At 34.0% G+C, this 24,245-nt stretch overlaps 3 protein-coding genes and 1 pseudogene across 3 annotated transcripts; all 4 read right to left on the bottom strand.

The window, feature by feature from the left end:
• Positions 1-680: 680 nt before the first annotated feature.
• On the bottom strand, positions 681-2,057 carry LOC149512433 (probably inactive leucine-rich repeat receptor-like protein kinase At5g48380). The gene is made up of 2 exons (XM_089751996.1): positions 1,895-2,057; positions 681-1,777 (listed from the first exon to the last, which is right to left on the bottom strand). The coding sequence occupies exons 1-2, from the start codon at positions 1,916-1,918 to the stop codon at positions 929-931; spliced, it is 873 nt and encodes a 290-aa protein (XP_089608122.1). The 5' UTR covers positions 1,919-2,057; the 3' UTR covers positions 681-928.
• Positions 2,058-4,912: 2,855 nt separating this feature from the next.
• On the bottom strand, positions 4,913-12,221 carry LOC149512432 (probably inactive leucine-rich repeat receptor-like protein kinase At5g48380; annotated as a pseudogene).
• A 1,638-nt stretch (positions 12,222-13,859) lies between these two features.
• On the bottom strand, positions 13,860-15,462 carry LOC111307225 (probably inactive leucine-rich repeat receptor-like protein kinase At5g48380). The gene is made up of 2 exons (XM_022905239.2): positions 15,063-15,462; positions 13,860-14,945 (listed from the first exon to the last, which is right to left on the bottom strand). The coding sequence occupies exons 1-2, from the start codon at positions 15,336-15,338 to the stop codon at positions 14,055-14,057; spliced, it is 1,167 nt and encodes a 388-aa protein (XP_022760974.2). The 5' UTR covers positions 15,339-15,462; the 3' UTR covers positions 13,860-14,054.
• Positions 15,463-15,631: 169 nt separating this feature from the next.
• On the bottom strand, positions 15,632-18,651 carry LOC111307224 (putative disease resistance protein RGA3). Its single transcript, XM_022905238.2, has one exon. It carries the CDS (start codon positions 18,629-18,631, stop codon positions 16,082-16,084), a length of 2,550 nt encoding a protein of 849 aa, XP_022760973.2. The 5' UTR covers positions 18,632-18,651; the 3' UTR covers positions 15,632-16,081.
• Positions 18,652-24,245: the final 5,594 nt, after the last annotated feature.

The following is a 24,245-nucleotide window of genomic DNA, read 5'->3' as shown; positions in this document are numbered from 1 at the left end:
AGGGTCCTCAAAATTGCTTTTATTGATTGCTGTTTGCTTCTTTTCAATTTTTTAAGAACAACCATAGAGAGGGTCATATCGTCAATAAAAATATTATATTATGTTATATTATATTATAATTGATTAAAGGATTAAAAATGCTTATGAACTATAATTCAATAATAATTTACGCATTTAATTTTTATTACAGTCAATTAAGTCTTTAATTTTTTAATTTTACTCATTTTAACTCTTAAATGAACGAAATTTAATTATATGATAAATTTTAATCAATCAATTCTCGAACCAAAGTCAATTGAATTTTTAAAGAGATATATGAACAAAATTGAGAGGGAAAATAAAGAAAGAAAATAATTGTTTTTAAAAATTTTTACATATATTAATTATACTACATAGAAATTTTAATGTATTTTATTTACGTTACACGAAATTTTATTTAAATTAATTAAAAAAATAATGTTATTAAGTTTTTTATCCAAATAAAAGATTGATTAGATACAAATAGATCTTGAAGAGTTTTGACTGATTACAATAATAAAAAAAAAGAGTGTGGATGATTTTTTAATTATAATTAAAGGACTTCGTGTTTTTACCCTATAGCCTATACTGTACCCTTTGCCCTTTTCTTTTGTTTTGGTTTTGGTAGGGATCTAACTTTATGTTGAAACTTGAAACACATAACAAGAATGTTAATTTTCATTATTGTATCTCTAAAATCAGCATAACAAGTGAATTTAAACAAGCTTTCTCTTCTAACATTGATAAGCTTGCAAATTTATTAGCCTGCTCGGTTTGATCCATGCATGTTAGAGAATTATTTGCAGCATCAGAGTTTCATCACATTTGATGCAGTCTTAGCATATAGTAAGTTTCAGCGGCTATCAATCTCAGAAACATCCAGTACACCATATTTCTCTCCAATGACCCTTTATGATTTGTACACTTCGAGCATTGTTGGCCTTCGCTTAGGAAATGGCTGAACACAGTTGGATGCCACTCCAAGTAAATATAAGATCTCACCATTATCAGGTCCTTGTTGGATTAGAGATTTATGATTGGAAAGCTGACAGTTCCCACTCAATCTTTCTTTCCATTTGGTTTCTTTGCGAGGGTCTTCCCCAGTAATCAGCTCAAGAAGCACAATCCCTAAGGCAAAAACATCCTTCTTAATAAAATCCCACTCCCAGAACTCCCTATCTATGGAGAAACCCCTGGGCCTGTTCAAACCAATGTCATTTGGATGCATGACCATTGCCTTCCCATAATTTGATATCCCAAAATTTGATAAATTGGGCTCAAAATTTTGATCAAGTAAAATACACTTTGAACTGAGTTTAAGATGAGCTACTCGGAAACTACAGGTGTGGTGGAGCCATGCTAAACCTCTTGCTAATCCGATTGCAATTTTGACCCTCAATGGCCATTCCAGGATCTTTGCCTCCTTTTGCACAGGATGTAGCCAATTATAAAGGTTTCCATTTGACATGTATTTATAAACCAGAAGCCTTTCGGTTGATTCTATGCAGAATCCCAAAAGTGGAACACAGTTAACATTTCTCAAACTACCCAATTTCTTTAATTCAAACACAAATTCTTCAGTAATCAGTTGAGAGTCATTTAACCTCTTGACAGCTATCAACCTACCATTTGGGAGAATTGCCTTGTACATTGTTCCCATCTTTCCAACCCCAATAATATTGGCTATCCTGAAGTCATCTGTAGCTTTACTGAGTTGTGTAAAACTCGTACTAGGACCCATCCTCTCCAACTTAGGGATCTGAGCAAGAAACCCATCTCCAATATCAATACCAAATTAAACATAATTCCCATATTCCAATTTTATGTAACTGCAAACAAACACAAACTTGCACAAGGAAAGAGAAAATAGAGATACCTGTAGAAGCTGCGTAGTTGCCATTTCACCGTCTTAGTCAGCTTTTTTCTTCTTATTCTTCCTATTAAGCAGTGAGGTTACTAATACCACATCCTTTGCCTCTTTCACATGTATCCGAGGAACACAGTAGGATATAAAAACAGTTATAGCTGATAGTGGGAAAACAAAGTACCCAATTATAAACCCAAGCTTGAAAGAATTATTAAATATCAATGTTTGCTCTTTGCATGGCTCCAAAGACCAACCACACATACCCCTGTTATTGTAATATCATAGCCCAAATGATAATTAGGTTAGATTAATACTAAAGCTTATCAATTTATTAAGAGATTAATTAGTAAAAAATAATTAAAGTATTAAATGAATGAAAACCTAACTATTATGAAACAGAAAGAAAATGAAAGTTTTTCTTCCTCATATTCCTTAGGGTTAGGAGCATAAAAAATCAAGTTGGAGATTCGAAATCAGAAGATACAATTGAGTTAATCTCCTAAAGATAAGTATGTGCCATCTTTTTATTTAACATCTATATCATGTTGGTTGCTATTATTTGGAGTTGAAGTTCTAAGAGAAAAATGAAGAAAAATTATGAAAATTTTCATTAATCTTCATGATCGATTTGGATAAATTATTGGGTTTCATTTACTTCATATTATTAATATTTAATGATGGTTATTGAGTAGATTTTAAAGGCTAAAAGTGAGGATTTGAATTTTTAAATGTTAAAGGAAAAATTCTATTTTTGGATAAAATGCTATTATCTACAACAATGGATTAAAATAATATTTTATATCAAAAGATTAGATATTGTTATGACCATTATATATCATTGGAAAGCATGTTAAATTTACTTTCTAATGAAATAAATAAACGTCAAATATGAGTTTTTTAGAAAGAGTTGTCTAATTTTTACTAAAGATATGCAAGTTGTATGGCAGCATCATTAGGGTTGAATTACGAAAATTATCTTAAATTTTATACAATAAATTAAGAATTGAGCCATACATGTTTGAAATTATTACTAAGTCTACTTTCTAACAAGTAGAATTGAATTTGGAGTCTCCTATGGATAAATATTTAATTTTTATAAGAAGGCATACGTGCTATGTGGTAGCAGCATTTGAAGTGGATTACAAAATTTATTATAATTAATCTATAAAGAATTATGAGGTGGATCATATATTGTTAAAAAGCTTATCAAGTCTAGTTTCTAATGTATTAAAGAGATCTTAATCCCGATTTGAATATATTGAGATATGGTCATTTTAATTAAAGGAGGTCAAGCTGCTAGTATTAGTTAGTTGAGTTAACTTTTGTATAACTTAGTAGTTGTTTTAGTATATATGGTTTTAAAAAGAGTTGATTAATTTTTGATATGTTGAAATGATCTTCAATGGGTTATTAATTATTTTGAAGGAAAAACTAAGTAGTGAAATTAAAATGAGGTAAGTAGAATCTCACACACTTTACTTGTTTTCAAACCTATGTATGTTTCTAAACAAGTAAATGTTTTATTTCTTTATTTTTGATATATGAAAATAGGATCAAGCAAATGATTATTTTATGTTTTTGCTATGTAAATGATGGATCATGCTTATGAATCAAATAAGAAAATGATTTATGTTTAAGGAATGATTTTATGATAATTACATTTTTATATCCCTGAAAAGTGAGATCATTGAAATCAGAACTAGTTTAACAATGGGTAATAATAATTAGCGTAAGGCCCTGGTTAGTGGGTTATAATAGTTAACAATGATCGTGATGATGAAATTGTCGATATATGACAAATGTCACTAGTTATAGTAGTGATCATAACTAATGATAATAATGATTTATGATGATGATGATGATGATGAATTTTAAAGATTGATCCATGATTTGTATATGATGATTTCTAAAGATTGATTAATGGTTTGGTTTGATTAAGGTATTCAAATGACAATATATGTTTCAATGGTTTAAGAATTGACATGTTTTGATTTTGATTTATCATTTACGAAATATTTTAAATATAATGATTTTTGAAATATTTTAACATTATGATTTAATGAATATTTTTAAATGATTTATATGATATGTATAAAAATGATGCTTGATCTTATAAAGTATGTGAGCTTATATTTATTGAACTGTGATTTGTTCATTTTTATTTTTTTTTCTTAACAGATAAATAAATAATAAGTTTGGTTAGTATTGTGATAAGTTAGAATATAAAATAGAAAAGATTATTTAATCATCGGAGACATTATTGATCAATAAGATATTATGAAATAATTTTATATTTTATATAAAATTATTTGGATAAATAAATATTTATCATTAATTGGATTAAATATACGAATTTTACTTGATAAATTATTTTATTAAAAAATTTTATTTTACTTTTAAATTTTATTTTAAAATAATATGACCGATTTAATTCAAGTCTAAGCTTCTAGGGGATCAGTTGTACTTTGACTACCTCTATAATCTGCCTCCAAATCAGCTCATTGCTGCTTTCCTGTGATCGGAATTAACATGCGTTAATACTGCAATACTTGATCATATATGGCAGCTTGCCAAGTAAGCCAGTCGTAAATGAGTTGGTCGGAAAATTCTCCAAAATTTATGGTCTTGAAGACTAATAGATTTTGTTTTTCTAGAAAATATCAATGAAGTTTAGTAAAATTTATTGAAGTGATATTTAAAAAATTTTGATAAAAATATTATTTTAAATGCAAAATTTTTAAAAATAATAATTAAAGAATCTTTAATCAATATCTATAAACATATTTTTTATAAAAAAAAAATTCTTTAATATTATTTGTTTATTTTATTTTTAAATTTCATTCTTAACGTGCAAAATTTCTATTAATTAAACTTGGGTAGTTCTTGTTTATTTATTGAAAAATAAAACAATTTACAAATAATTAGTAGCATAAATTCAAATAAATTTATTAAAATAATGATGTATTGATAATCTATTACTAAAATTAAACAATACTCGTTTGAAACACAACCTTTAAACAACAATCATGTGAAACACAATCTTTAATTAAACAATATTCACTGCATTCATGAACCATCCTGTTTGACCTTAGTTAGCTTAGAGCCGGTTTTAGGGCCACCATATACCTAGCCAGCAGCAACTATTGTTTTGTGGACTTCAAGCATTGTTGGCCTTCTATCAGGATTGGGATGAACACAGTTGCATGCAACTTTAAGAATCTGCAAGATTTCAAGATCAAAGCCTCACCAATCAATGATTTATCAATGACATGATAGAAATTAGAACTTGTTGACAGATCAATCTTCACCAATTTACCAGTGTTTGAGGAATTGGTCAATTGACTTGGATCCTCCCCTGTGATCAGTTCAAGAAGCAAAATTCCAAAGCGATAAACATGTTCCTTGACAATACTCATCTCCCAAAACTCACTATCCATATAGACGTTACTGCTCCAGTCAGTGTTATTTGATTTCATTAGCATTGCCTCTCCAAAATTCGAAATCTTGGGTTCGAAATTCTGGTCAAGTAAGATACACTTTGAAGAGATATCAACATGGATTACACGGAAACTGCAGTTCTGATGAAGCCAAACCAGACCTCTTGCTATCCCACATGCAATTTTCACCCTCAATGGCCACTTAATGATTTTTGCCTCACCTTCTTCTGAAGGATGTAGCCAATTATAAAGGTTGCCATTCGACATATATCTGTAAACCAGAAGCTTTTCTTTTGATTCTATACAGAATCCAAGGAGTGGCACCAGGTTATCATGTCTCAATGTTCCCAGTGTCTTCAATTCGGTTATGAAATGCTCATCAAACTTTTGTGTGTCAAATAACCTCTTAATTGCCAGAAGGCAACCATTAGACAATGTTGCCTTGTAGGTTGTCCCCACGTGTCCAAATCCAATGACGTTATCTGCACTAAAGTCGTTTGTTGCCTCCTTGAGATCTGTATAACTCATTCTTGAAACTAGTTTCGCCAGCATATCTGTTATAAATACAAACTGCATCAGTCTTGTGGCTATGCCATGATTGGAAGTGTTAGAAAAATGGGGTCCACCCTCATGTAAGTGGTTTTGAATCAAGTCAAGGTCATAGGCCTTGATCTTTCATTTTACACAGAGCCCTAGCTACTTAATAAAAAAGAAGTGGGTTGTTTTAAGGGTGTGTCGAAAACCAAGTAGAGAAAGAAGAAAAGCCAGGAAAAACAGAGAGAAAAAAGAGAAGAGAGAGTTGGTTGAACGGAGTCGATCCGTGATCCAATTGAGTTGGAACCTTGTCAGGAGGTTTATGATTCAGAGTTCTATATTCTGAACGGTGAAGATCGGGTTTGAAGCTCTCTAGGAACAAATCCAGGGTGTATTTGTTGAGTCACTTATTTGGTGAGATTTCTCCAATTTTTTCTTTAGTTGTTGATTAGCTCTAGTTTTAGCTAGAGAAGAACTTTGTATACCTATTATTTGATAGTGATGATTTTTCTGGTGGTTCGTGATTTTTTTCCTCTACACTGGAGGGTTTTTCATGTAAATTTTGATGTGCTTTATTTTTCCTACGTTTTTTATTATTGATTGTTATCTATTGCTTCTGTATTGTTGTGATTATTGTTTCAGGCGTAACAAGTGGTATCAGAGCGAGGGTTATTTTGAGACATCGATACAGAAGCAACCTAGGATAGAAGTAAATTCTGTTTGAGATCATGGAGGGTGATACAGGTTCCATGATAAAATTGACAGCATCGAATTATTCAATTTGAAAGCCTATGATAGAGGATCATCTATACTGCAAAGATTTGTATAAGTCAGTATTGGATGATTCGACTAAACCAGCAGATGAAAGCTAAAAGAAGCTAGGTAGAAAGACGCTGGCTATAATCAGAAAATGGGTTGATATCAGCGTGTTCCATCATGTAGCGCAGGAGTCAGATGCTCACATTGTTTGAAAAAAATTGACAGTATTGTATGAGAGAAAAACATGTATGAATAAAGTTATGCTTGTTAAAAAGCTTGTAACTTTACAGTACAGGGATTGACGATTTGTTACAGAGCACTTGAGTGATTTTTAAAATATATTTAATCGGATGACTACTATGGAGCTTAAGATGGATGATGAAATGAAGGCGTTATTTCTTTTAGGTTCATTACCAAACAGCTAAAATACTCTAGTTGTGACTGTTCTTAATTCAGCTCTTGATTATAAGGTGACATTAGAGATGGTAAAGGACAATATGCTTAATGAAGAAATAAGGCGAAAAGATGTAGACCCTGGGAATCAAGCTCTGGTCACAGAGAACAACGGGTACAAACATCGACAGAAATCAGGACTCAAAAGGTCGTGGTAAGTCTAAACATAGATCCAAGTCTAGACGTAAAGTGAAGTATTTCTATTGTGGTAAGGCGGGTCATATAAAACGAAACTGTAAAATCTTAAAGCAAGAGTGAAAAGATGAGAAAAGCAAGAGTTCAGATGATGGCAATGTTGCAACAGTGAATTCATATAGTGATTCAGTTACTTTGATTTGTACACATGATGATTGTAATCATGTTAGTGATCCCGACATTGAGTGGATAGTTGACACAGGAGCGTCATATCATTGTGTTCCTAAAAGAGAGTTGTTTACAACTTATAAAGCAGGAGACTTTGGTTATACTAAGATGAGAAACAAGAGTGTATCGCAGTTATTGGGATTGGTGATATTATTGTACAAACTAGTACAAGCTACATATTGACTTTGAGGGATGTCAGACACATTCCAGATATGAGAATGAACTTGCTTGCTATTAATGTCCTTGATAAGGAGGGATATGAAAGTCGACAAAAGAATGGACAGTGAAGGCTTCTCAAAGGATCTATGGTAGTTACAAGGGGAAAACTATGCTGCACAATGTATAAGACATGGATGCAATTGAACGGTAACCAGGTAAATACCGTTGAAAATGATGCTTCAGTAAACTTATGGCATAAGAGGTTGACACACATGAGTGAAAAGGGGTTACAGGTTTTGGCAAGGCAGTCTCTTATTCCCTTGACCAAAGGTATGTCTCTTGATTCATGTGATTATTGTTTGTTTGGTAAGTATCATAGAGTTTCTTTTCGTAAAAGTTCTCAGAGAAAAAAAATAGATTAGAATTAATTTATTCTGACGTATGTGGTCCAATTGAGGTTGAGTCATTAGGTGGTAGCAGATATTTTATTACTTTTATTGATGATGCTTCACATAAGACTTGGGTGTATATGTTGAAATACAAAAGTCAGGTACTACAGTATTTTTAAAAATTTCATGCCATGGTTGAAAGGATGACAGGGTTACCCTTGAACTGTATTCGAATTGATAATGGTGGGGAATACACATCTAAAGGCTTTGAAGAGTATTGCTCAAAGCATGGGATCAGGCATGAGATGACAGAACCTAGAACACCACAGCATAATGGTATAGCTGAAAGAATGAATCGCACCATTGTGGAAAAAGTCATATGTATGTTGAGGATGGTAAAATTACCAAAGACATTCTAGGGTGAAGCAGTCAATACAGCTTGTTATTTACTTAACAGGTCACCATCAGTTTCTTTAGGCTTTGACATTCCAGAAAGAGTGTGGACAGGAAAAGATACTTCATACTCTCATTTGAAAGTTTTTAGGTATAAAACATTTATGCATGTGTCGAAAGAGTAGAGATCAAAGCTTGATAGTAAAGCCACACAGTGTGTGTTTGTAGGATATGGTGATGAAGAATTTGGTTACAGGGTATGAGATCCAGTAAAGAAAAAGACAGTCAGAAAGAGATGTGATCTTTCATGAAAAAAAAACCATCATAGCAGACCTTGAGAAAAATGAGAAGACTACACGAGTTACTATTGAGTGTGATATTTCAACACCGATAAAAATTTCATAGGAAAGAGCCACAGATGGTGAAAATGAGCAAGAAACAGAACTTGAGGATATGAATGAGCCAGTCATAGTAGGTGATGAGCCAGATACAATTAGTTTTGAGCAAGGGGAGCAATCCTCTCTACCTGAGAGTGTTGAGCAGGAAGAGCTACATTCGACATCAAGTGATGTAAAGTCTCAGCCTAATAGATCTACTAGAAAGTGCAGGCCATCTACCAGGTATCCAAGTTTAGATTTTATTTTAGTTATTAGTGAAGGAGGGCCAAAAAGCTTTCAAGATGTGCAGACTACTTCAGATAGAGAGCACTGGTTAAAAGTAATGAAAGAAGAGATGGAGTCATTGCGAAAAATGGTACTTATGATCTTGTTAAACTTCCAACAGGAAAGAGGTCAGTAAAGAATAAATGGGTGTTCAAGTTGAAAAAAGATGGTGACAAACTAGTGAGGTATAAAGCTTGATTGGTAGTAAAAGGTTTTTTTTCAAAAATCAGGCATTATTTTAATGAGATTTTTACTCCAGTTGTATAAATGAGTTCTATTCGAGTGGTACTGGGATTGACAGCTAGTTTAAATCTTGAGCTTGAGCAATTTGATGTTAAAACTATATTTTTGCATGGTGATTTACATGAGGACATTTATATGAATCAGCCTGAGGGTTTTAAAGTGAAAGAGAAAGAGCACTTAGTTTGCAAATTGATGAAAAACTTGTATGGCTTGAAACAAGGTCCACGATAGTGATACAAGAAGTTTGATTCTTTTATGGTGAATCATAACTATAAAAGAACAGTAACAGATTCTTGTGTGTATGTTAAACAATTCTCTAATGGTAACTTCATTATCCTATTATTATATGTTGATGATATGTTGATTGTAGGACAAAATGCTAGTATGATTTACAGGTTGAAAGAACAATTGTCTAAGTCTTTTGATATGAAAGATTTAGGTCCAGCAAAATAGATTTTTGGTATGGACATTATCCGAGATAAGAGAGCTGGAAAATTGTGGTTGTCACAAGAAAAGTATGTTGAACGAGTGCTTGGTAGATTCAACATACAACATGCTAAATCAGTTAGCAGTTCACTTGCCAATCATTTTCATCTAAGTAAGAAATCTTGTCCAGTGTCTAAGGAAGAGCAACTAGCTATGTCTAGTATTCCTTATTCTTCTGCAGTCAATTATTTAATGTATCTTATGGTTTGCACAAGGCCTGACATTGCTCATGCAGTTGGTGTAGTGAGTAGATTTCTTTCTAATCTGAGAAATGTTCACTAGGAAGCAATGAAATATATTTTTAGATATTTGAGGGGTACCTCAAAAATGTGCCTGACTTATGGAGTTTCACAACTAGTTCTAGAAGGATTTACTGATACTGACATGACAGGCGATCTTGATGGTAGAAAATCTACTTCAGGGTATTTGTTCACTTTTGCAGAAAGAGCTGTATCTTGGCAATCTAAGTTGCAAAAGTGTGTTGCTTTGTCAACTACAGAGGCTGAGTATATTGCAGCAATCGAAGCATGTAAAGAAATGCTTTGGATGAAAAATTTTCTTCTTAAATTGGGGTTGAATCAGAAAGAGTATGTGGTATTTTATAATAGCCAGAGTGCTTTAAATTTGAGTAAGAATGCCATGTACCATGCTAGAACAAAGCACATTGATGTTAGATATCATTGGTTACGTTCAGTGATTGAAGAACAACAGTTGCTTTTGAAGAAAGTCCATACTGATAAGAATGTAACAGATATGTTGACTAAGATACTTCCCAGAGAAAAGCTTAAGCTTTGCAGTAACTTGATTGGAATGAGTTCCCTGGCCAAGGTAAGTTCCAAATGAAATTGCTATGGTGATGAATCTTCTCCTAATGGGGCTGGAGGAGGAGATTGTTAGGAAAATGGGGTCCAGCCTCATGTAAGTGGTTTTGGACCAAGTCAAGGCCATAGGCCTTGATCTTTCATTTTATACAGAGCCTTAGCTACTTAATAAAAAAGAGGTAGGGTTGTTTTAAGGGTGTGTCGAAAACCAAGTAGAAAAAGAAGAAAAGCCAGGAAAAGCAGAGAGAAAAAGAAGAAGAGAGAGTTGGTTGAACGGAAGTCGATCCGTGATCCGATTGAGTTGGAACCTTGTCAGGAGGTTTATAATTCAGAGTTCTACATTCTGAACGATGAAGATCGGGTTTGAAGCTCTCTAGGAACAAATCTAGGGTGTATTTGTTGAGTCACTTATTTGGTGAGATTTCTCCAATTGTTTCTCTAGTTGTTGATTAGCTCTAGTTTTAGCTAGAGAAGAACTTTGTATACCTATTATTTGATAGTGAAGATTTTTCTGGTGGTTCGTAGTTTTTTTCCTCTACACTGGAGGGTTTTCCACGTAAATCTTGGTGTGCTTTATTTTTCCTACGTTTTTTGTTATTGATTGTTATCTATTGCTTCCGTATTGTTGTGATTATTGCTTCAAGTGCAACAGGAAGAACACACAAGCATGTTGGCTCCTACAAATATTGAATTTGAAGAAAATAAAGGGAGAAAAAAAGGTGTAACTCTTTGCTGGCTTCATCTAGGAGATCCAGATGTAGCATTTGGCTTGTCTGATGTGAATGTTTTCTCTTGTTTCTCCTCCTATTCAATATCGGATTCAACATAAATGGCCGCAGCGGTTTATTCCTCTCATTTCGGTGCACCCAGGGGACACAGTAGGACATAAAAATGCTTATAACTGAAACTACAGAAAAGGCATAACCTATCACAAAACCTTTTTTGAAGGAGTCTCTGAAATTAGGTCTATTAATGCAGGGCTCCAGAGGGACACCACATAGTCCCTGGTTACCTGTATAGGAACGCTCGCTAAAAGAAAAGTTAGGGACCGGACCATATAATTGATTGTTAGCAACACTGAATTTCCTGATCCGGCTTAGCAGAGCAAGTTCTGGCGGAATAAGGCCAGTTAGTTGATTGTTATCAAGTCTCAGTGTACTTAAAAAACTGCAATTTGATATTTGTTTTGGTATGTTACCAGAGAATCTGTTGAAGGAGAGATCAAGTGCAGTTCCACATGGGAATATTTTTGAAATATTTGATGGAATGGGTCCTGAAAGCTCGTTATTTGAAAGGTTTAATCCTTTTAACCTCCAGCATCTCTCAATGCCCCGCGGAAACTGGTCCTTCAAACCCATGTTAGTTAGAATAATGCTTAGCACTTCATTCGAGTCCACGTGCCAGCATTCAACCCCAACGAATCGACAGCTAATACCCTCGGTCATGTTGTCGAAGTTCCATGAAGATTTAAAGCGGTCATGAGGGTCATCCAAGGAATGTTTTATAGATTCCAAGCACCTGATATCGTCCACGTAGCACATACTAACAGCACCCAACAATGACCACAACAAAATATGAAGCAATACTTAACCGCCACGTCTTGTGTTTGGAGCCATTTGCATGTAAGAATATATCATTTGCTAAGGAAAGTTAGGTAGAGATGAAATTTAGGAAAAAGAAACCATAGAAAAGAGTGAAATGAATGGAGGAAAGAGAGTTGCAATAACAATTTAAAGCCAACTTGTGAGCATGACAGTGCCATTCTGATCAGAGTCTCAATCAATCTCTATACCAACTACTCTAATAACTTGGAAAATAAAGTAAGAACGAAGAACGTTCAATTTCGACTAATCAAAGCCAAGAAGTAAACCGTGTAGAATTCAGCTAAATTTTCCAATTAGCATTTATTACAAAGCCAAAAATTTTTATTCGTAGAAATTAAAGCTTAGAAAGCGTGTCCCGAAGAGGCAGAGAAAGGAAATCTGGGGGCCAAGGAAGGAGTTTCCATGCGCCTTCAGTCAGACTTATGGGTCAACCGTTGAAATGAAGACTTGGGAGTTTTAATTAGAATAAAATGTTTAATTCATCAATTTTTCTTTTTCCATCAGGATTAAATCTGAAATATGGACATATAAGACTAGTCATTTTTTTAAACACAAAAGTCAAATTGAGACCAACAAATTTACAAAAGTTCCAAAATTTAGGATCTCATCCTCAAAGTCTCAAATATTTCACTTTTCTAAAGGTATATACTATTTTTCTTTTTTTAATGAAAATTATATCGTTTACTAACAACTTTTTTTAATGTTTTTTTTCCTAATTTCATGCTTAAAATTGGAAAAGGAATCAAGAAAATTTTCTCATAATTCATTAAAAAAATTGTGTAAGTTTATATTAAAAACTAAAGATGTTTTTTAAGTAGCAGTCTTGATGTCAGAAATAATTTATTTCATTAACTTAATAACGAAAATTTAATTAAATATATTTGTTGTTTATATTTATACATAGGTTACATTAATTATTCGGTTGGATATTATATTTAATCAAATATGATTATATTAAATAATTAATTAGGAGTCAATTTTTACATTACATACATATGTAAAAAAAAAATAAATTAAAAGAAATTTTAAGAGAAAATAAATATATTTAATGCATTAAAATATTTTAAAATTTATATGAAATCAAATAAAACTCAATAAATATAATATACATGACGATTATTTGAAATCTTACATGTGTCAAAATAATAGATTATACACATTGGATATTTTTCTTTTTTGTGAAGGGCTTTGTGTTTTTAATTATTTATATAAGATTCATTTGAACCCTTAAATAGATGAAATTTTAATCATATAGCAAACTTTAATCAATCAATTCTAAACTATAGTTAATTAAACCTTTAAAGAACTCTACGAAAGAGAGAAAGAAAGAGAGAATAGAGAAAAAAAGAAAAAAAGGAAGAAATTTTTGTTTTTAATTTTCACACATATTAATTGCCTTATGTGGCAACTTTAATCCATTTATTAATATAACATTGAATTTGATCTTGGCAAAAAATTAATGGAATTATTTTTTTATTCAAATAAAAGCTTAATTAGTATGTAAATAGATATTGGAGGGATTAATTGATTGCAATAAAAAAAAAAAGAGTGAGGATATTTTTTAATTATAATTAAAGGGCATTTTTGTACCCTTTAAAATATATTACATCCAATTATATGTTTTTTTTTTTTTGGGTAGGAATCTAACTTTATGTTGAAACTTGAAACACATGAAAAGAATGTTAATTTTCATTATTGTATCTCTAAAATCAGCATAACAAGTGAATTTAAAAACAAGTTCTCTCTTCTAACATTGATACGCTTGCAAATTTATTAGCCTGCTCGGTTTGATCCATATTAGAGAATTATTTGCAGCATCAGAATGAGTGTAATCACATTTGATGCAGTCTTAGCATATAGCAAGTTTCAGCGGCTATCAATCTCAGAATAATCCACTACGCCATATTTCTCTCCAATGACCCTTAATGTTTTGTACACTTCGAGCATTGTTGGCCTTCGCTCAGGAAATGGCTGAACACACTTGGATGCCACTCCAAGTAAATGTGAGATCTCACCATTATCAGGTCCTTGCTGAGTTAGAGATTTATGATTGGAAAGCTGACAGTTCCCACTGAATCTTTCTTTCCATTTGGTTTCTTTGCTAGGGTCTTCCCCAGTAATCAGCTCAAGAAGCACAATCCCGAAGGCAAAAACATCCTTCTTAATAAAGTCCCACTCCCAGAACTCCCTATTTATGGAGAAACCCCTTGGCCTGTTTAAACCAATGTCATTTGGATGCATGAGCATTGCCTTCCCAAAATTTGATAACTTGGGCTCAAAATTTTGATCAAGTAAAATACACTTTGAGCTGAGTTTAAGATGAGCTACTCGAAAACTACAGATGTGGTGGAGCCATGCCAAACCTCTTGCTAATCCGATTGCAATTTTGACCCTCAATGGCCATTCCAGGATCTTTGCCTCCTTTTGCACAGGATGCAGCCAATTATAAAGGTTTCCATTTGACATGTATTTATAAACCAGAAGCCTTTGAGTTGATTCTATGCAGAATCCCAAAAGTGAAACACAGTTAACATGTCTCAAACTACCCAATGTCTTTAATTCAAATACAAATTCTTCAGTAATCAGTTGAGAGTCATTTAACTTCTTGACAGCTATCAACCTACCATTTGGGAGAATTGCCTTGTACATTGTTCCCATCTTTCCAACCCCAATAATATTGGATATCCTGAAGTCATCTGTAGCTTTACTGAGTTGTGTAAAACTCATACTAGGAACCATCCTCTCCAACTTAGGGATCTGAGCAAGAAACCAATCTCCAATATCAGTACCAAATTAAACATAATCCCCATATTCCAATTATATGTAATTGCAAACAAACACAAACTTGCACGAGGAAAGAGAAAACAGAGATACCTGTAGAAGCTGCAAAGTTGGCAATTCATTGTCTTGGTCAGCTTTTTTCTTCTTATTCTTCCTATTAAGCAGTGAGGATGCTAATACCACATTCTTCGCCTCTTTCACTTGTGTCCGAGGGACACAGTAGGATATAAAAACAGTCATAGCTGATAGTGTGAAAACAATATACCCGATTATAAACCCAAGCTTGAAAGAATTATCAAATATCAACTTTTGCTCTTTGCATGGCTCCAAAGACCAACCACAAAGACCCCTGTTATGATCAAAGGTCATGGAGATGAAGAAGTTTCTAAAGAAATAAATAAAGAACAGATTAAAATACAAGGCTGGAAAAAGTAACGAGCCTAGGTTTATGATTGAAAAGCAAATAAGAGTTAAATGAATTTAAAAAGTTCCCTTTTCATATATAGTGACAACCTGGGGAAATGAAGGTGCATTTTCCAAGCATATAATCCAGAGCCAAAAGCAAGTCGCCAAGTCCTAAGCCTTAGTCATGGAAATTAAAGCTTAGAAGCGTGTCCTGAAGCAGTAAATCACAAGGCAGAGAAAATGAATTAGTGGGCGAGGGAAAAAACAAAGGGAGTTTCCATGCGCCTTCAGTTAGACTTATGGGTCAACACTTTGAAAGGAGGACTTGGGGGAGTTTCCATGCAACTCTAAAATTTTTTGAAAGATTGCAAGATAAAATCCTCGTTTAATTAAGGATTTATCAATTATATCATTGAGATTAGAACTTATTCAGAGATCAATAACCCATTGATCAAAGTTCATTTGACTTTGATCCTCCCGTGTGATCAGCTCAAGATGCATTGTCCCATGGTGATGTACAAACTAACCAACAGATGAAATAATTAAGTCGTGCAACAGTTGATAATGTTATAAACACATCATTTAGAGGGAAACTTTTGACCAATAAAGTACAATGGACTGATACGAAGGAACATACATATGAAGAAGGTTACTCACTCAAACGATTACTGAAAATGAAGGTTTCTCAAAGGATTTAGGCTGCATGCTCAATACTGAATGCATTGCCAATTAATCTGAATGTAAGGAATGTGAGCAATCTTTCGCCATTCAGGGCCACTCTCCTTGGTGCATTTTTCTGTCAATGCTGAACACCTGTTAATTTCAAGTCCCTGTAATTTGGAGAGACATGTCATGGCTTCCATAGAAGGTAGCCGCATCACATTGTTGCAATTACTGATTCGTAGTCTTTGAAGGGAAGATAAGTTTCCCAACCACTCTGGCAAAGCTTCTATTCCATCGAAAAAACATATTACAAACAATTTAAGGGCAGCAAGGTGTTGAAGTTGAGGTGGTAGAGACTTTAGATTTTTCCATCCAAATAAGTACAGGTGTTCAAGAGACGCATGCAGAAGGTGGATTGAATTGAGGCCTGGAAATTCCTTTAACTCTTCTGAGAAAAAACCAATTCTTAGTTCCTTCAAACTGCTGAGATAACCAAAGATCTCATCCGGAATTGTTGTCAATTTCGGACAAAAAGAGATTTCTAAATGGACAAGAGAACGAAGTTCCCCTATATCTTTGGGGACAGAGATCAGACCATGACACCTCCACAATCTTAATTCTTTTAGAACTTTGGAGGCAGATATTCCATCATTTAAATTTCTTAATTCGTCGCAGTAGCAAACATGAAATGCTTGAAGAGATGTCAATCCTCTCTCTGTTGGAACACACTTCAACTTTGGACAGCTCAAGACAATTAACTCCTCAAGGTGTGGAAACAAGACGATGTCTTCTCTTCCTTCTGTCCCCAGGTCCACACCTTGTACCCATTCTTCAAGACTGCTCATATTCTCTAAGCTGAATCGTCTCAATGAAGGGAATAGTGTGATTGCCTCACCCCAACCCCAGTTATTGCTTGCTGTGTCACTGTTGTATATGCATTTCACCCTCTCCATTCCATCTAGTTCAAGAATTTTTAGATTCCGCAGCTGCCCAAGACTCGAAATGTTTATGCATTCCGTGCATTTATTTAGTTTCAAAGAAACCAAATTGTCAAGGGGAAATGTGTAGCCAAAACCATGGACAGTCATCAGCATCCACGATGGTAAGCTGTCTCCCTGATAATTTACAATCATTAAGCTTTTCAAATTTGAGCAAGGCTTGAGGCCCTCCAATACTTCCTTGTCATTGCTATAGCCTTCTCTTTTGAAGCTCCATAACAGTTCCAGCTCATATACTTCTGTCTTCTCTTGCAACTTAGCTCTAATGGCTTCAGCTTTCTCTTTTACATGCTCAAGGTTGTATATTTTTAATTCTCCTCTGAGTTGGCTCAAGCAACCAAGTTCTTCAATTTGGTGTCCTTTTTCCACTCCCACATAAAAGAATGGCAATGTTCGAAGGTTTGTTAAGCATCCAATCTTGACTGGCATAATCTTTTCCTCATCAAAATAAATATGCCTCAAGCTAACCAGTCTTGTTGTTCCTTTGGGAAGCCTCTCGAGACTGCAGTCCATGAGTCTTAACGTCTGCAAATTGTAGAGTCGGGTGAAAGATTTCGGTAACTTTCTGATTTTAGTTCTTGAAATGTTAAGGTACCTTAAATGCTTCAATTTGCCAAGATAAGCTGGCAACTTCTCAACGTTAGGATTCTGAAAATCTAGGACTCGGAGGCTTCTGGGTTCCTCTGAGATACTGTTGAAGATATCAACCTTGGAAAACAAAGAACGCAACTTTGTAGCAACAGCTTCTGGAATAGTTGGTGCCTCTTCTCCGGTGGAAATGACACTCAAGCGTCGAATACGAGAAGCATTATTCATGGAACCAGCCTTCTCGAAAACCAAGGATTCTGCTTCTGAAACGAACAGAGCAAGATCATGAACTAAGTCATGCATCTTGCAAGTTTTAATGTTTCCATATACATCCCTTTCCACATCTTGGAACAAGGAATTCAATACTAAGTCATTGAAATACTTGTTACCGATAATTTCCATCTCCACCTTACTTACTTCAGAGGATTGAAGAAACCCTTCAGCCATCCAAAGCTGAATTAAGTTTTCCCTTTTAATTTCAAAGTCTTTAGGAAAGATTGAGCAGTATGCAAAACACTGCTTCAAGGATGATGAAGGTAACCGATCAAAACTCAATTTAAGTACACGTAAAATGCCATTATCCATTTCAAATGAACACCAAGCAGGACTATCTTTGATTGACATCCATTCATCTTTGTCACTTTTATTGCTCAATGTTCCACCTATAACCCGTGCAACCAATGGCACACCTCCACATCTTTTAGCAATTTCCTTTCCAATAACCTCCAATTCTAGAGGTATGGAAGAGTAGTTTCCGGTAAATGCTCTCCCTTTGATTATTGACCAACACTCTTCATCTACAAGTCTGTGCGGATGATGCATATAACCAGGAAGTGTTCCCATAGCCAACGCTACATTCTCCTTTCGAGTTGTCACAATAATTCTACTCTCCATATTTCTTGTTATTCCCAACAAGCAATTTCTTAGATCTTCCCACTTCTCCATATCCTCATTCCATACATCATCAAGTATAAGAAGATAATTATCCCCTCCCAATACTTCAAGCATTTTATGAAGTGTAGTATCTTTGTTTTTAATGGCAAACGAATTTCGGGTAAGAGATTCCAACATCTCTAGTAAAATACTTTCAACATTAAAATCGTCAGATACACAAACCCATATTATTCTACTGAAATGTTCTTGTATTTGCTCATGTTTGCAAACTAATTTGGCTAAAGTTGTTTTTCCAAGACCTGGCATCCCTATTATCGATAAAACAGGGAGGGCTTGTCGACAAGTCGAGTTAATCAACAGGTTAATTGCTTTTGAAACATCATATTCCCTTCCAATAACTTGGGTTGAATCTCCAAGAAAAGAGTGGGACACTTGGTTTCCTCTAGGCAGAATAATCATATCAGTTACTCTCCTCTGGAGTCCAAACAGATTGGCTTGGTTGTTGATGTTTCTAAGAGATGTATTAATCTTTCTAATTCTTTTAGCCATCATGACACCAAATGCTATAGAATTTGAAGTCGAAAAAAAGCAGCTGACCTTTTCCATCATTTTGTTCTGAATCTCCACCTTCCTTCGAAGAAGGTCATAAGCAAATTCATCCAGTACATCGTCAGCTTCATAAGCAATATCTCTAAGCTTCTCGAGCCAAAGCTTAACGGCCCTCTCTTCTTCTTGCCTTTTATCCGCATCTTGCAGTAGAGCTTGGATGATAGTAAGTGAGTCATGGAGCGTTGTCAACTCCTCCTTGAAACCCATTGCAAGGCTAATCTGTTCGGCTGCAACTGAAATCACCTTGGATAGTATCACCTCCACAACTGCACCAACCACTTCCATATTATAGAAAGTAAATAAATGCTTGGAACTTCTGAGAATTGGAAAAATGAAGTTAAAAGGAAACTTTGCTGTTATCTCCAAGATCACTTTGAGACCTTGATGTTAAGATCTCAATGTGAAAAAAAAGAAAAAAAGAGATAGAAAATTGACTCCTTCTATTTCAAATTGAAATTTGCTCAATAAATTGAGCCAACATTGACTATTTTGAACCCTTGCTTTCTAAGCATTCATTGAGACTTGGAAACGAGTTGGAATTGAAGACTTGGGAAGTCAATAGGCCGACTTGGGAATCTAACAAGCAAATGTGATTGATTAAGATAATAGCGTCTATATATGAACCACGTAATTAAGCAAGGAAAAATGAGAAAGATGAAGATGTTTGATTTCAGGGACAGAAGACTAAAGTAAAGACGCTTGGCAATGATCTACAGTTACACCCCTGGGCACGGCAACCTGATAAGGACCAACGTTTGAGCATGACTGCAACCAGAAACAACCATCATGTCTTGACTCTCTAATTGACTGTTGTTAGCTTTGGTGATGTGGATATTAGCAATGCTTTGCTCACAAACTCTGTTTTTCAAGAAATTTTCTAGTCTTTTAACTATGAAATGAGAGCTGATTGACAAGCACTTGTAACTTTGCACTCGAAGGACACCAGCGAAAATGTGGACAGAATTTATAGAATGCTGTAAGAACAAAATGCAGCAAGTGCCTCTTAGCATTACAAGAATAACCCTTTTTTGGGAGAAGCAAAAATTTTTATTTATCCAGAAAAAGTAGGAAATGGTCAGCAACAAGCATACAGTTAAGATATTACATGGAAACAAAACACTTTATAATACAATTTAAGCAAAAATCCCAGGGCTGAAACCCCCATTCTGGCAAAGAGCAGAGTTGACGGACTCCTTGGAAACGCCTTTAAGTCCATAAAGCTTCCCTCGGGTGAGTCCTTCGATGCTGTGGAGTAGAAACAGAAGGCTAAATCCAGCCAACCTTTTATTTTTTTTTTCCTGTCTTGCATAATCGATGACAGCTTTCTCTGCAATCCTGGCCATGAGAGTAATCAAAGCTCTCCCCCTAAGCTTAGCGCTGGCCAGTTAAATTCAGATTTCAATCACCCACCTTTCTCTGAATGCCTGATATGTTCAACATCCTCTGCCTGATTTCTTTAGAGAATCTGCAAATGAAGAACCGATTATCTCTCCTGGCATGATAAACAGTTCTGATTATCCACTGGAAAGACCCCATTTACTGATTTCAAATACTAGATTTCAGCTTTCAGAATTAGCTGTTATAATGTCAGTCCATGCCAATTATAATGAAATGAACTCTCTCAAACATTAGAATAATAATTATTCAAAAATCTTAGTGGTAGAAGTGATTACAAAGTCTACACAATAAGAAATATCATACCACTCTCTTAATTAAGGAACCCCGAACAAGTTAAATATTGGTAGGCTTAGTTTCCTCCACGTGGAGGTAGCCTAAAACTAAAACCCATTCACCAAAGACTTTTTAGTCTTTTTATGCTCAGATATAAGGTTTTAAACCCTTATATGACTGAAAAAGAAGCAAGAAAGTGTGGCGGCAAAATAGAGAAAAAAAAAAGAGAGAAAAGAAGGTTTTGTATAATTCCAATCAAGTAGTTTGATCAAAATCAATTTGTTGTCCGATTGAGCTGAAATTTTATTAGTGTGTTTAGATTCATTGTTTTGCAGTCTGAATAGTGGAGATCGAGTTTTGAGTTTTCTACCTACCAATTTCGTAGGTATTTGTTAATTTCTAAATTTGCTAAGATTTCTTCAATTTTCTTTTGCAAGATTATTTCTTTACCAAAATTGTTTAATCTTGAGATATTGTAGTTGTATACCTCCAGTTCTAACTAGAGATAACTTTTTATTTTCATTATTTTGATAGTGGAGATTATTTATTGCTATCCGTGGTTTTTACTCCTTGTTTTGTGAAGGTTTTCACTTAAATTGTTTATGTCTTTGTGCTTGTGGTTTGGTGATTTATTTATTAGCTCTATTTGTTTAATTCTTGCTAGATTCATACAAGAGAGGGATAATTTGATTTTTTTCCTGCATGACATATTCGATTTGAATATTGTTTGAGATTATTTTATTCTATCAAAATGATATCAGAGTTCAGGCTATTTGATTTGTGCATTATGTTGAATAATGGAAGCCAATACAAGTAGAATGATTAATTTGAATGGTTCAAATTATCATGTGTGAAAAGGGAAGATAGAAGACTTGCTTTATATGAAGAATTATTATTTGCCTATATTTGTTATTGAAAATAAAACAAATGTCGAATGAATTTGTTTCATCGACCGATATATGATTATATTAGACAGCAGGTAGATGATAATGTTTTGAAATATGTTAGTAGAGAGACACATGCATGTACTCTTTGGAGCATGCTTAAGGAATTGTATGCTAAAAAAACTAGGAATAATAAACTGTTTTTAATTAAGCAATTGATGAGTTTGAAATATCAAGATGGAACTCCTATGATAGATCACTTGAATGTATATCAAGGTATTATTAATCAATTGGCTGGCATGAATATCAAGTTTGAAGATGAGATATAGGGCTTATAGCTTTTTGGTACAATGTCGGACTCATAAGAGACATTTAGAACAATGTTATCTAACTTAGCCCTAAATGGTATTATTACTATGGATCTGGCTAAGAGTGGTGTTTTGAATGAAGAGATGAGAAGAAAGTCACAAGGTTCTTATTCATAGTCTGAGGTCTTAGTCATAAAAAATAGAGGGAGGAATAAAAGCAAAGGTCCGAAAAATAAAGACAGAAGCAAGAGTAAGTCTAACAAATTTGCCATTGTTGAGTGTTAGTATTGTGGTCTAAAAGGGCGTATAAAAAGTATTGTCGAAAGTTGAAAAGTGACAACAATAGTGACAAAGATAAAGAAAAGAAGAATGATGATCGTAATGATGCTGATAAAGTTGTTACTATCATAGATGACTTCCTTATTTTATATGATGATAATATTGTTAATCTTACATACCATGAGATTAGTTGGGTGATTGATATTAATGCCAAAATTCATGCTATATCTTGAAAATACTATTTTACATCTTACACATTTGATGATTTCAGGAGTGTTAGAATGAGTAATGATGGCTCAACTAAAGCCATTAGTATGAGAGATGTGTTCTTAGAGACCAATAATCGCACTATGTTGATCTTAAAAAATGTTAAACACATTTTCAATATTTGCATGAATTTAATTTCTGCAAGGATACTTGATGATGAAGAATTTTGCAACACTTTTTGTGATGGTCATGGAAGCTCACTAAAGGTTCTATGGTTGTAGCTAGGGGTATGAAGCACTCTTTATTGTATTTGATGCAAGTAAAAGTATCTAATTCCATTATCAATGCAATAGATAATAATGATACAACTAAGTTTTGGCACAAGCAACTTAGTCACATAAATGATAAGGGTTTGAAGGTTTTGGCTAAGAAAAATATTTTTTTTAGAATAAAGAATGTATCCTTAAAGAAGTGTGATCATTACTTGGCAGGGAAAAAAATTAGAATTGCATTCAAGACATCCCTTCCATCAAGAAAGCCAAGTATACTTGATTTAGTATATTCCGATGTTTGTGATCTTATGAGAACAAAAACACTTGGTGGTTTCATCTATTTTGTGACTTTTATAAATGATCATTTAAGGAAAATATGGGCTTATACCTTGAAATCAAAAGACCAAGTGTTATATGTATTTAAACAATTTCATGCTTTAGTTAGAAGACAAATAGGGTTGAAATTGAAATGCATAAGAACTGATAATGGGGTGAGTACACTGGACCTTTTGATGAGTATTATAGAAAGTAAAGTATTAGACATCAAAAATCACCTCCTAAAACTTTCAATTAAATAGGTTAGCTGAAAGGATAAACAACACACTAATAAAAAGAGTGAAACGTTTGCTTTCATAAGTACAGTTATCAAAATCTTTTTGGGGTGAGGCTTTGAGTATAGTTGTACATGTTTTGAATCTCTCACCATGTGTTCCTCTAGATTTTGATATTTTAAATACAATTTGGTCAGGCAAGGTTGTCCTATGATCACTTGCGCACTTTTGATGTAAGGCTTTTGTACATATTCTCAAAGATGAGAGGTCCAAGTTTGATGTTAAGACTAGACAATGTGTGTTCCTTGGCTATAGCCAAGATGAGTTTGGCTATAAGTTTTATGATCCAATGTAGAAGAAACTTGTGAGAAGCAGGGATGTTGTTTTTGTTGAAGACCAGAGCATTGAATATATTCAAAAGATTGATACATTAGTTCCATGATGCAGTGATGGTTTGATTAACTTGGATCTAGTTCTTCTAACACATGTGCCTATAGAGGTTGAAGATATTGAGGATAATCAATATAATACAAGTGATGTTGATACCAGTCTTACATAGGTTGAGGTGGGTGATGATACCCATGAATAGTCACCAATATCAGAGGTCAGCCGGAGGTTTTACTAAAAGTTCCAATAAGAAAGTTTACTAGAGATCGACAGCCTTTCACATGATATTCTGTTGATGAGCATGTATTAATAACTGACAAGAGAGAACCCGAATATTATGTAGAGCTCATGAAAAATGAAAACAAAAAAGAGTGGGTTGATGCCATGCAAGATGAGATAAAGTCTTTGCATGAGAATAATCTTCTGAGTTGGTATAGCTACCAAGGGAGAAGCTTGAAGTTTGTCATTTGATCATCGGAAAGGCGATTCCCTCTACATAGCTGGAAAATGAGAAATTTGTTGGACTTAGTTTCCTTCATGTGAAGGTGGCCTAAAACTAA

The sequence above is a fragment of the Durio zibethinus genome, chromosome 22 (genome assembly GCF_047325235.1).
Source record: "Durio zibethinus cultivar Kanyao isolate XHJ-2024 chromosome 22, ASM4732523v1, whole genome shotgun sequence".
Classification (NCBI taxonomy): domain Eukaryota; kingdom Viridiplantae; phylum Streptophyta; class Magnoliopsida; order Malvales; family Malvaceae; genus Durio; species Durio zibethinus.
Note: the sequence above shows the minus strand (reverse complement) of the source record. Positions and strands in the feature narration are given on the sequence as shown.

Bases quoted from the DNA above. Each gene is read 5' to 3' on its own strand.
- LOC149512433 (XM_089751996.1), bottom strand. From the start codon at position 1,918: ATGGCAACTACGCAGCTTCTACAG. The intron at 1,778-1,894 runs GTATCTCTATTT...TTTCTTGCTCAG, and splicing joins CAACTACGCAGCTTCTACAG to ATCCCTAAGTTGGAGAGGAT.
- LOC111307224 (XM_022905238.2), bottom strand. From the start codon at position 18,631: ATGCTTGAAGTATTGGGAGGGGATAATTATCTTCTTATACTTGATGAT.
- LOC111307225 (XM_022905239.2), bottom strand. From the start codon at position 15,338: ATGACCTTTGATCATAACAGGGGTCTTTGTGGTTGGTCTTTGGAGCCA. The intron at 14,946-15,062 runs GTATCTCTGTTT...TTTCTTGCTCAG, and splicing joins CAACTTTGCAGCTTCTACAG to ATCCCTAAGTTGGAGAGGAT.